This window comes from Ixodes scapularis, unplaced genomic scaffold, assembly GCF_016920785.2.
Source record: "Ixodes scapularis isolate PalLabHiFi unplaced genomic scaffold, ASM1692078v2 PGA_scaffold12__126_contigs__length_90152505, whole genome shotgun sequence".
Classification (NCBI taxonomy): Eukaryota; Metazoa; Arthropoda; class Arachnida; order Ixodida; family Ixodidae; genus Ixodes; species Ixodes scapularis.
In genome coordinates this window covers 29222975-29236113 of record NW_024609838.1, presented here as the reverse complement: position 1 = coordinate 29236113, position 13139 = coordinate 29222975, and the positions used below count along the sequence as shown (strand labels likewise).

Here is a 13139-nt window from a genome sequence, read left to right as displayed (position 1 = left end):
CTCGAGCAAAAAATTGTCCATTTGCTCACTTTCGAGCACTGAGGAGATCCTCGGTGAAAACTGCAGAGCCGCCGCCGTGTTTGTTTGGGTTTCTCAACGAGGTCCATTGCTACTGGTTAAGCGAATGCGCCGATAGCAAGCTTCTATTGGTTGTTCACTGCGGTCAGCTGCGTTGCAACGCAACCGTGCGTACAAGCTTTACGCGTATGCGCTGTGCAACGCAACGCAACGCCTTTCCGCTACTGAACGCGCCGAGTTCAAACACGAAGGTGCGTATGGCCCTCGTGATATATATGTGGTAGCTTGCGCCCCCCCCCCCCCCCCCCCTGAGAAACCCGGCATTTTGAAATGTTTAGATTTTGCTTCGCAGAACGCCCAGGGACCTGACCGTCCAGATTCTTCCCGGTATGGAGCCCACATCCCTCGCGGACAGCGTTCGCCAGCTGACCTGGGGCGCCATCGTGGCCATCGTGGTGGCGGTGCTGGTCGTCGTCGCCTTGCTCGTGGTCATCTGTGTCTCCAGCTACAGAGCGTGCGCACGTCGCAACAGGGTGACCAACTAAAGCCGCGCGATCGGCTTCTATATACTGATGCATCGCACGAAAGACAGTCTGAAGACAATGCCCGAAACGTGCTTTATACCTCGCGTGACTGTGCTGCCCGATAGGTCACGCATCGACTGACTACAGACGTGTCTTGCGAAGCGATAATTGGGAGTTTTAGGAAGGTGTTCTTGCACATCCGATGTGGTACGATGGGCCCTCCAGTGCGAACTACGCATATATTTACCGCATAAGACCCGCACATGCGCCGTTCGTACCGGAAAGTCCGGATACCGTATCGGATGTGCAAAAACGGTTCCCTAAAACTCTCTAATAAGATGCACGGAACTCGCTACATCGCGCGATAGTGTATTTGTATGCATTCCGCGGCAATCGATACTCGACCTTCATTTATCTGCTACAAGCGTAAAATCTATGGGTCACACCAAAACCTATAGGAGGTGTTCACTGGACGCGATATTTGAGGAAACTGCTCACAGCGCATGCCCGGGAAGAGTTTCCCGTCAGCTCTCGGGCAACCGCTTGAGAAGAGGGGAAGGTGAAATCCTCTTATCACCGGGACTCTCCTTTGTAGGACTTAGGCTTCCCCAGACGTCGCTATTCTCCCTCTAGAAGGTTATAGAGGATTAACAAGCCACTCAGAACTCTTACAAAAGCATCGTTCCCCTCTCTCTCCTCCCCGGTGGTAAGAAAGCAGCAGCGGGCTCAGCTATGACCGCCAGTGAATACTCCCTATATAACGTTTTCACATCGCGTCATGGCTTATGTCGGTTTATAGGGTTGCCGAATTGCTTTATATTTTTACATTTATACCGCGCGGTATTTTTTCTAACATTTATTATACTCATCCGTCTTTACGTTGTTCACGCGGCCTTCGACAGAATGATGTGAACTACCCGCCGTCATGTCCACTATATATATCGATAAGGCATATAGTATATATACATTCAAGAGCAAACACATTTAACGTGGGGGGTTGGTTGCAACGAACTGATGATCCAAACCACAGATAAACGGGAGTGAATTATTCGCGATTCATGTTGTCCCCACCTGGCACGTATTGTATGCGCTTCGCATGAGACGTGTGCTCGTTACTTGAAAAAGGTAATGTATTGCAATTACAAATTACCGAGCCTCAAATGTAATGCATCACCGTTACAAATTACTTTCGCTGAAAAGTAACGGATTACTTTACTCGTTACGTTAAGATTTCCTTTCACGTTACTTTTTCCGTATACTTGTCCAGAAAACAATAGAAACAATTTTGATATTTTTCTGGAATTTTCTGAAACACTACTTTGCATTTCTCATACGCCCGTATTACGGTAGTCCTTGTAAAAATAAAATATTGTATTTAAGAGAAAGAGTGTCGGTGCACTCCGTTTACCTGTAAGCTGACAAAGGCACCGAAAGCTGCAACCACACCCGCCATCCCGCTAGCTTACGGCGTCCGGAAATGATCCCTGGAATTCAACAAAGCTAGCGCTGCGCATGCTCCGCTATGAGATTCGGAGCTAAAGAAGCGATCTACCAAAGCTCCCTTTTGGCTCGGGTGTTTCGCCTGTTATTCACAAGAAAAGAAAAACTTGGTTCTTACGTTACAATGTATAGACACTTTACACACGCGCCAGGATATAGCCGCCATTGCTGACCTTCTCTTGTTTTACCGAGATACCGAGCCACTGAAATTGGTGTGGACGAGCCTCCACAAAGGTCAATGCTGGGGAGCAAAATAGAATATAAGATGTCAATAACCTGGACTGCTATGGCAATAATGAAGTGAAGTGAACGTAATAAGGGGGAACAAAAACTGAAGGTCAGTTATGGCGGCGCCCACGCACAGCTGCTGCAAAGCGTCTATAGCCAATGCAGAATGCAGGTGTCCCAGCTTACCTTGATCTGTTCCCGTAGATTAGAGTTTGTGGTTCTTGCTGATGACAATGGTTTTTTTCTTTTATTGGCAAGCAAATATGCACTGAAACTCTAGGTTTCTGTTCTCCTTAACGCCCTGATTTTTAAAGACGTGGTCATGGAGACGACAGACACTCCATGACCGAAAACTCGACCAGTCAGAGAAAAAGTGGCGGTTACGGGTTGTCGATCGTTCATTGGTTCTGACTTTCCTACCAATATTCGTGGAGGCCAGGGGAGGAGAGGGCATTGAGAGCGAGAGAAGCGGTGGCCATCGGTCTCACAAAACAATAGAGGATCACACCACTTTTACGCGTTCTCTCTCTCTCTCTCTGTCAGCACTCCTTAAATGATCTAGAGCCTCCGCCCCCCTTTCATGTTGACAATTGATTTTAAAGTGAGGAGTGGCCTCGACCACCAAGCCCAGACAAGTAAACTAAAAGAAGTATCGTCCGTACCCTCAAAGACCATGCTCTTAGCCTCGCGCCGGGCGCTTTTCAACGTGCCTCAAGAGCCTGCTATACTCCGTTTCACCTTATGTTGTACTGCAGCGAAGGCTAGAAGCGCGAGCTCATACCGTTGACAGCTGCCCTTAAAGAGGTACTTCAACGAAATTTGAAATATTCCCCGCGTGTTCAAAAATAGGTTGAATATGATCCACAATATCCGTAAATGACAATCGCACGTTTGTATTTTGAGCCTGGTGGCGCTATTTTTCGTTATAAACGGCCCACTCTGGCAAGCGCTCGGAGAAGGCCCAGCGGAGACCACGTGACATCCAACGCAATCGTGACGTAGGTCGTCTCAAGACGAGCAAAGCTACGGCGATGCTGACGTCGAGAGGATGGCCTAGTCGTTCCAGCCACCGAAGCGACTGCTTTTGTACGAATTTTGAGTGACGGATATATCTTCTATAATCTTGTAGGGGGACAATAGCGACTTCTGCGACACACAAAAGGCATTCTCGGGAAGAGGGGAGTTCCTCTTTCCCCTCTTCTCTCGTCGTAGCCGGAGGCGAGACACTCACCGTCACTAGCTGTCAAGGTTCCTAGACGGGCATTACAAGCGAGGCGTTAGCGACATCCACCAGGTGCTCTTTGCTAATCGTTTAATTCGTTTTAAAATTCCTTTTCGAGACTTTTTAACAAGATATTGGCATGTTCAATATGATACTGCTCCTTTGAACAAATATAGACCAAAAAAGGAGCGCCGAAATGTCGTTGTAGTATCCCTTTAAAGGGATATTTCAACGAAATTTTAAATATTCCCGTCGTGTTCAAAAATAGGTTGAATATGATCCACAATATCCGTAAATGACAGTCGCACGTTTGTATTTTGATCCTGGTGGCTGTATTTTTCGTTACAAACGGCCCACTCTGGCAAGCGCTCGGAGAAGGCCCAGCTTAGAGCACGTGACATCTAACGCAATCGTGACGTAGGTCGTCTCAAGACGAGCAAAGCTACGGCGAGGCTGACGTCGAGAGGATGGCCTAGTCGTTCCAGCCACCGAAGCGGCTGCTTTTGTACGAATTTTGAGTGACGGGTTAATCTTCTATATTCTTCTAGGGGGACAATAGCGACTTCTGCGACACACAAAAGGGATTCTCGGGAAGAGGGGAGTTCCTCCTTCCCCCCTTCTCTCATCGTGGGCGGAGACGAGACAACCTCCGTCACTAGCTGTCAAGGTTCCTAGACGAGCATTACAAACGAGGCGTTAGCGACATCCACCAGGTGCTCTCTGCTAATCGTTTATTTCGTTTTAAAATTCCTTTTCGAGACATTTTTAGCAAGATATTGGTATGTTTCATGTGATACTGCTCTTTTGAACACATATAGACCAAAAAATGAGCGCCGAAATTTCGTTGTAGTATCCCTTTAATGCACGAGAGCTTTTGCAACCAAGACGTGCCCTAGAACAAGGAGCTCGCGCTTGTAGCTTTTCCTGCGGTACATTATAAGGTGAAATAGATTACAGAACAAAGTAGCGCATATCAAAAACAAAAAGAACTCGACCCCTCGCGCGAGGCTACATCACATATTATGCGAGTTGTGAACCCGCGCATCGAGGGGGTACGTACCTGCGTTTGATGTATGTGCAGGTGGCGGGAGACGTCGAAGAAGTTGAAAAGGGTGAAACTGTGTAAAAGACAGAAACAAATAAACACGAAGAGCTTTCTCCTCCCCGGGGGAAAAAGAAAAACACAATGGAAGGCGACGGAGAGCCTACTCGGCGTTGTCTTACTTGATCCTTGTCTTTCGTGTATTTGTACATGCCTTGCCCGTTTTTCTAGTGGTTCTAGTGACCGGTCATACAAACAATCGTATTTTCTTTTCTGCTATTCTCCCCTTCCTGATGTTTTCTATTTTGTAGAACTTGCTTTCCTTATGGTGCTGAATTTTCTGCTCGTATTGCTGCAGTTATTGTTTTATGCAAATATTTTTAGAAAGTAACAAGTAGTTAAAGTAATCTGTTACCAATATTTTGTAACGAAATTACATTACAAATTACTTTTGAAAAAAGTAACACGGTAATTACAAAATTACTTGAAAACGTAATGGATTACAAGTAATCCGTTACTTGTAAAGGATTACTTCTCAAGTCTGCTTCGCATTCATCGTAAAATTTGCTTTCATGACTGGAGATGATTGTTTCGTTCAGAACGCCGCCTTTTGGTTGGACGTACACACGTTTGCGAGTCCGGTCTCAGGGCGCCACCACCTTGCTCGGTTGGGACACGGGTGGACGCTTCATAATTCGTTTTCGAAACCTTGCTAAGGCGTCGCAACCGGATTTATGGCCTCGCCCAAGTGCACCCCACTGAGCAAGATGGCGGCGCAGTAAGACCGGACTTGCAAACGTGTATAGACCTTTTCCACAAGGGCGCCGCCATCTTGAAATGTCGTCACTTCCAGTATGGGCGAAAACATTGTTTTGCCGCCGCCACGCCAATAGAAGGCATTTAGGACATAAACCTAACCGTCACAGATTCTCGTCTTGGCTCCCCTCTATTTTTTTTGCTAGTTATATTTTGAAACGTTCTATTATTTTGTCGTCGCCCATACTGGAAGTGACGACAATTCAAGATGGCGGCGCCCCTGTGGAAAATGTCTATACACGTTTGCAAGTGCGGCTTCAGGGCGCTGCCATCTTGTTCGGGGTGCGCTTGGACGCGTCATAATCCGATTACGAACCTTTGCTAAGCCGTCGTAATCGGATTATGGCCGCGTCCAAGCGCACCCCAACTGAGCAAGATGGCGGCGCCCTGAGACAGGACTTGCAAACGTGTATACACCTTTCCAAAAAACACTCGACCCCAGGGGCAACAGACCGTTCTCGAGCCCAGTCACTGAGTTTGAGGCTAGACTCTCACCGGCGTCCCTCCTAACCCTAACCGAGTGGACTGATTTCAATAGGTGCAGCCTGCGTAGGCGCAGTTTCAAACGCTGCTGGCGGCTAAATTCTCGTCTTTTCCCGCTATATTTTGTGTTTCATGGTACATGTATGTTCCCGAGGACATTGAGAAAGCATTGTGCCACATTTAAAAAAAAAAAAGCAAAAAAAGAAAAAAAAAAAAGCTGTAAACTATTTTTGTTGGGTAAGCGCGCGACAGAACGAATGCGACTGGAAAGTATAGTTCTAGTTATTTGTTTTTTCTTACGATAAGTTTTGACGGCGTCGCGGGATTCGCCGCATGTTAAACGACAAAGCGCTTTGCTGTCAAAAATAAATTGCAACAGAACAGGGCCGAAAGTCATGCATTTTTCACGCTCACAAATAACATGTTTACCGATGGACAGGACACGGACATACGATTGAGGAAGTGTTAACATTCGAACAATATATCGTACGTACCACACGATGCAGCGTTATCCGAAAAGAGTTTATTTAAGAAAGATCTCAAATAACACAGTCACAGTCGACGACAGTCACAGCTTGACGATCGGACGGAATCCGAGATGACTTCGTTTTGGGGCACGTTTTTGGGGAGAGCTTCCTTCTTTCACAACCGCACCAAGGCAAAGAAACAAACGCGACTGACCCGTTTCTCACCCCAACCCGGACAACTATTTTTGGAGATGACTGAGGATTCTACGCGGATTATCTCTGGGAGGGGGGAGAACAATGTTCGCAAAATCGCGTCGAGGGTCGTTCTACGTCCTTCACCTCCTTCGTTTCCCGTGAATGTAAAACAGAAAAGCTTGAATGGCAGGCACTTGCCAGCCTTAATTCTCACAATGGAAGATAACACAAAAAGGGTACGCAGCACGCATAAAAAAAAATTAGGTGGAAACTTTCAAAAGGGGCGAGAAAACGTCGAATGCAAAACCGCAAAAACGTAGGTAGAGAACCGCGCTGAGCGGGTCTTCACAGTCCCAGAGAGTGGCAGAAAACTTTTAGTTGATAGAGGGCGCGAGAGTCGCACCAGCCGCATCAGCATCAGCAACATGGCGGCGGCCTAGGAGCGTTTTTTGGAAAGGTGTATAGGCTCCCGACGAAAGGAATGATTTGAGCGCACTCTGGTCAGACTTGATCATGCGTCATACAAAAGAGACTTGGTGTTCGATGCCGACACGATCATACATATATTCACCAACGTAACACCGAAAGCGGCGGTTGGCCAGTAGAAAGGATTTTAACCCCGATCAATATATAAGCCTCTTGTCAAGATTCTAGCCTTAACCAGCGTTCACCCTTTGTCAACGCCGCAGGCAGAGGCTGCGCCTTCGGTTGTGCCCCAGGTCCGGCCGCCAAACGTTGTCGCAGTGCAGTGTCCCCCTGGGCCACCGTCGTTCACGCCTGTGCCCCAACCCTACCCCGGATCGTCTTGGATGACTTCGCCGGCTGACTACGCGCCGAAGCCCTCAAGATGGTTGGCGGAAAAAAGCTCACCGGCGATTAACTCGCCGGAACAGAGCACACCGGACATAAGACCACCTGGCATAAGCCCACCTGAGATTAGCTCACCGAAGATAGGCTCACGGAAGGTACTTCCACGACGCATACACCCGCCGAAGATGAGCTCACCTGACATCAGCTCACCGGAAAAGAGGTCAGCGCAGATAAACTTCGGGGACATAAGCTCACCGGAGAGAGGCTCAACGGCGACAAGCTCACTGCAAAATCGTCAGATGCGGAGAAAAGCTGAGGGGTCATTCAACGGCCCTTCAGCTTTTCTGGAAGGGCCCTTCAACGGATGCGAAAGAAAGCTCACCGAAAGATCCGCAACTTTGCGAGGGATGACTCTCGCAAAAACCCGTATGCAGTCTTATCTTTTCAATGAGTACAGTGAGATCGAAGGGAGGACAACACATTTCTTGTCCTAGTGCCTTCTTCTGACCTGTCATTTTCCAACTGGCTACATAAGGGCCGTTAAAATCGCACCACATATTTACCTTTCTTACTTTTTTTTTTTTTACAGTGAAGTTGTGTATGATTTGCAGGTGGGATTTTTTCCTGTCCGTCGACAGAAAACCGACGCGCGCGCCTTATTACCGTTCGCGCAGGCTTTATCATTTAGGGTGTGGTTTCGACACTTGTTTCAATAAGACCACAAGTGTCAAAACCACTTGAGGATATAAGGAGCGCGAGAAGACGATAAGCACGTAATGCTCCCCGCATGCGTTTCTCTGCAAAGACTGCTGTTGCATAAGGTGCCGCGGCAACGGCAGAAACAGAGTACGGTCGTGCTCCAAAATTTACTTGACCTTACTCCAGGGTAAGGGTTTTGTGCCCTTGCCATTCCAAAACCTACCCACGTCCTGCGCTTTTCATTCTGTGATGTTCACGTGACACAACCTGCCGGAGTAACTCGGATTTATTTGGGTAAGATTTGGAACACAACCTAGGTGTTGAGTGACGTCACTAGCCCCGCTAGCAATGCGAAGTACGTAGCATTTCTCGGTAAAGATTGGGATTGCTAAAGCTGTCGCACCAACAACAACGTACGAAGTCTTTCATATAAAAAAATGTTTTGGTACAGTGCATTTACTTTTCTTTCGTCAATCATTTGGTATAGACTTACAAACATGAACTACCGCTTGCGTACCAAGCGACTTCCGGTCGCACCGAGTGCAAGCCTGTTGAGCTTGCTTATATCACCAGTGCTAGAAAGCATAAATGCTACACGGGCAGCAAAGTTGGAGATTTAACGAGGGCCCCCGGCGGTATAATATTGCATTTTGGAGGAGGCAAGGAATATTCGAAACATTTTAACAGATCTCGCACTCCTTGCTTCTTTTGTCTTTCACATGTAGAATTGATGGTTAAACGTTTCATCTACATTTCAAGCAGCGGTGTTAAGGTGGCCTTTGTTCATTCTTTTTATAAACTGGAAGTTCTCTAGCAAGCCAAAAACTGGAGCACCACCTGGTGGCGTTTGCCATAAAGAGGGTCTATGGTGCAGCGGGCAATCGTTGCAGGTGATACCACATCTTCGCTGTCAAACCACCTTCACGGCGTAGATTGGAGCCTTAAATTTTTTTTTTGAGGAGCGATATTTTTATTTAAATGTTTTGTTTATTTTTTATTGGATAGGGGATGGCAAAGCAGCGTTCTCTAACCGTGAAACAGTTCTGCTTTGCTGTCATGGAGGCCATTTCGACGACAATATGAAACACATCTGAGCAAAAAATGCGTCGCATCGCGTCGTTGAGCAGCGTAACCTTGACAATCATAGTTGACGCTGGGCCGTTGTGGTGCTGCATTGGGCTACGTCATAGCGTCGGTGGTGCTTTCTATGGTTACGCCGTGCAGCAGCGCGAGGCGTGGTGATTCTTGCTCACCCGTGTTTCAGGCTTAACAGTGGGAACAAAAAAGTGCAGCTGGATTGATACGATTGAGTTTACCGAGAACCTGTAGCGAGATAAAGCGTTAGAATACTCCGTGCTATAGAAACATGGCCGCTGCCACAACGATCGAGGACAAAGACCAGCGATGCAAATAGGCACACAATAAATATCGTACAATTAAAAACAAAAACGTCAGGGCCAGTGGGGTTTAAAAAACACCTGCCTGGACTATTTTCAACACCTGCAAGTTGCGACCCTACTTGAATATGACGCGAATGGGATTCCATTAACCTGCCTCCACAGTTGACCCTGTAAATGTTACGTCACTACTCCAGACAAACCGTTGCTGGGGGCGTTGCTATAGACGAATAAATGGAACAGGACTTGACTCAGGAAGAACCCTTTTTCAAATATCGAATGTGGAATTGAAACGTCTAGAAATAATAGATGCGAAGCCTAGATTTACCTACTATGACATAAGTTTGTCGAGAATCGGCTGTTTCTGAAATATTTGCCACAGCAACTTCCGGGCCTCGAGACGTCTAAAGATGCCTGCTGCAGACGACGAACCCGTACGCAATGACTGATGTATTCCGTCTGGAATAATTTGAATCGCTTGCATAATTATATGATTTTGATCATGTATTTATTGTGAGCATGGCAGGTCTAAGAAAACTCATGCGGTTTTGTAAGAACGAATTTTACTTACGTGCGATACGGGATACTGTCATGGGCGTGCCAACCGCGGAGGCACGGGGAGCAAATGCCCCCCCCCCCCCCCCCTTCCCCTAAAACAGCCGCCACTCTCCGGCACCACCCTCCGGCCCTGGTGGGGGTGTCTGGTCTGCCCCCCCCCCCCCCCCCCCCCCCTTACTGAAAAACAAGTAGGTACGCCGCTGGATACTGTCTGAAGATCTGCTAAAAATACAACGAGAGAAGCATCTGCTTAGGACATGATATCAAATTTGCGTCAGGCCCTCTTTTTGGTTTTGCAGTTGACGTGTATTGTAATGACGGTGCAACTATTTTGACTCTAACATGAACAACCAAAGAACCCAGACTTGGCTTTTCAGGCTCGCAATATGGGTGTGTGTTTCGCACACCTGCTTATCATCATCGCCATCATCATCATCATTACCACCACCACCATCATCATCATCATAACACTGATACAAATATACTGCTGCTTTCTTCAGTTTTTAGTTAGACTCCAAATAGCGAAAACAGCTGGATGATAACATCGGGGTATATCTGTTACAGACAGTGCGTTTGATCGCACAAATGTGCAAGGAAGTCACTTCTATGCCGTCAGAACTCCTCAAAATCTGTGCTGGCCTACACTTCGACGTTGATGGACTTCGCGTCGTCGTCGTACGTGATTCGGCTTCACGGTGTTTTCACCATTTCAAATATCCCACAGAAAGTTCACTCCGATAACTGAGGTTTCGTCGCTCATCGCCAACTTAATTTAACGCGATTGCGTACTCCCTCCGAAAGAACCACGTTGAACCCGCGAAGCCATTGTTTCGTCTGCTAGCGAGGCAAAACCGGTTGTGAAACTTGATTGCTGGCTTCTGTCATCGCTTTATGGCACTGAGACGATAGAAGACGTCTTCGTGACTAGACATCGAGAAGACACAATGCTTAGAAAAGCATTCTTTACTTTTTTTTATCGGACAATTTTTAATCTCACGCGTCGAGCACGTCATGCATTTGCTCATAACAACGGCCCTAGCAAACGGTTTCTTTGTTTGAAGCACAGCGCCATATTGTGACGTCATTACTTACGGAGTCAATAACTAAGACTCGCAAAAAATATATATATATTAATATATATATTTTTTTTCGACGCTTGTTGCGGAGTCGTTTTTACGCGAAGCTGACGACGCGAAAACAATGATGCCTATAGAGCGCATATACTTTAAATGGTGTAAGTTCTCTCGCAATTAAACGAAGTTATTTCTCGTTTACACTTTGCTGGAATCTTTAGAAATAACTCGTAAGTAATATGCGCATCCTCAAGTGGCGTAATGGGGCCCCTTTCAAAAGTGCGCGTCCCCTAGCTATGCGGAAAACAAGTCGTCTGCTTCTTCCGAAGCAGACGAAGCCGAGTTCCGATTGGCTTTGATTAGAAGGATGGCGGGTAAACCTCAATGCTGGATGCCTTGAGGTCTACCCACTATTTTTTTTTTCTTTTCAGTCAGCCAATAAGAGCTCGGCGTTTTGACATCATCGCAACCCCTGTTCAAGAAGCAGACGAATTCGAGCTCCGCATAGCTGCAGCGCCAATTATCAGTCTGCCATAGCTTGGGCACGCACTCTAAGTTCGCTGACGCGGCGTTAGGCGCGAACTCGGCTCTGCTCGTATCCAGGCCGAGTGCGGCGTCATCGTTCGGAGAGGACTCGGATCCAATTAAGTCGCTAGATTAGAGCTTCCTACAAGCAGCGACCTTCTTTGAAGCGCCAACTGCTTGACGGTGCAGGTTTTAGGAAGCGAACGGCGGTGCACAGGCACAGCATAGGTTTGAACTGAATGCCGACATTTTGTTCCAACGGAATGTGCTTTGTCATTTGTATTGGTTGTCGTTACTGGTAAAAGAAGTATCAAGGGACTTTAATTGTGTCTGAAGTACCTAGATAAGAGGTTTCTACAAGTAGCGACGTTCTTTGAAGTGCCTAATGCATGACGGTGCAGGTTTTAGGAAGCAAACGGCGGCACAGAACAGAGGTTTGAACTGAAATTCCAGCGGAATGTGCTTTGTCGCTTGTATTGGTTGTCGTTACTTGTAAAAGGAGTATCAAGGGACTCTAGGATCCAATCCCTCGCTTCGTGGTCGAGGAATGGCGACCGCCAAGGTTGCTTGATGAAGTTTTTCTTAAAAGGGTCAATTTTTTGATAACCTGCATGCCGTCTTTTCAGTTATCCAAGGCCACAGACTTTCCTGTTTTAACCCAAGAACGCGGAAAACCATCTGGCGGCGACTAAAATACGGAATCAAACAAGACCGTAAAACACCGGTTTCTAGAATTTTTTTTTCTTTTTTTTTTTTTCCTCTGAGCAGCGGTTACTTTTGCCGGAGACGTTCGTCGGGCATTTATTTATTTATTTTATTTTATTTTTCTGCTGCTCTCGAGGCTCCATCTCCAGTGAGATAGCAAAATCAGTAATATTAATCGGCTAAAAAAAGAAAAAAAGATTAGCACAGGTGATTGACGAGTCGACCGAGTCGGTGTCATCATAGAGTTGTTGCTGCGAAGATTAAGGGGGGGGGGGGGGGGGGGGGGGGTTGTTCGAGGTAGACAGTTATCACGCTTGACGAATTAATATTGTTTTTCTTAGAGAGCGCTTTGTTTTTATTGCTTATTAAGGAGCATGCATGTGCACAAATGTGTTTCTTTCGTTTTTCTTACTTTGCACAGGTACACCTTTTACAGAGTTGTATGAGTGTACATGTAAGCTGCCGTTTCTGGACGTTAGCCAATATATTTTTCACGCCTCGCGCGATTCGCTCTGTGGCATTCTTGCCGGCAAAGGTCGCACTCCAATGAGTGCGTAGCTATAAGAAGGTCATCCGGGACTCAACCCTCTCCACGTTTCTTAATAAGCCATCAGTAATCTAGAGCCAGTTTGAGTGGCAATAGAGATTTGTGAATAAGTTTTCTTCAAAGAAAACAGTGTAAGGAATCACGAAACAGTGCCCGCTCGTCACTGCCTTTGTGCGATTACAGAAGTCCTGTAACAATCGGGTCGTGCGTTTTGGATACAGGCGTTTATCAGTCTTACCAATTGAGCGTCTTAGAAGTCGCCAAAGACGCTAAAATATTTTATTAAAAAATAAACTGCATCACCGTTCCTTTGACGCAAAGAAGCCAAAA

General features: G+C 46.7%; 1 protein-coding gene across 1 annotated transcript; it reads left to right on the top strand.

Annotated features, from left to right (window-relative positions):
- The first annotated feature begins 379 nt into the window (after positions 1-379).
- Positions 380-7838, top strand: LOC115316640. Its single transcript, XM_040221494.1, has 2 exons — positions 380-551; positions 7185-7838. Exons 1-2 carry the CDS (start codon positions 408-410, stop codon positions 7797-7799), a joined length of 759 nt encoding a protein of 252 aa, XP_040077428.1. The 5' UTR covers positions 380-407; the 3' UTR covers positions 7800-7838.
- The last annotated feature ends 5301 nt before the right edge of the window (positions 7839-13139 follow it).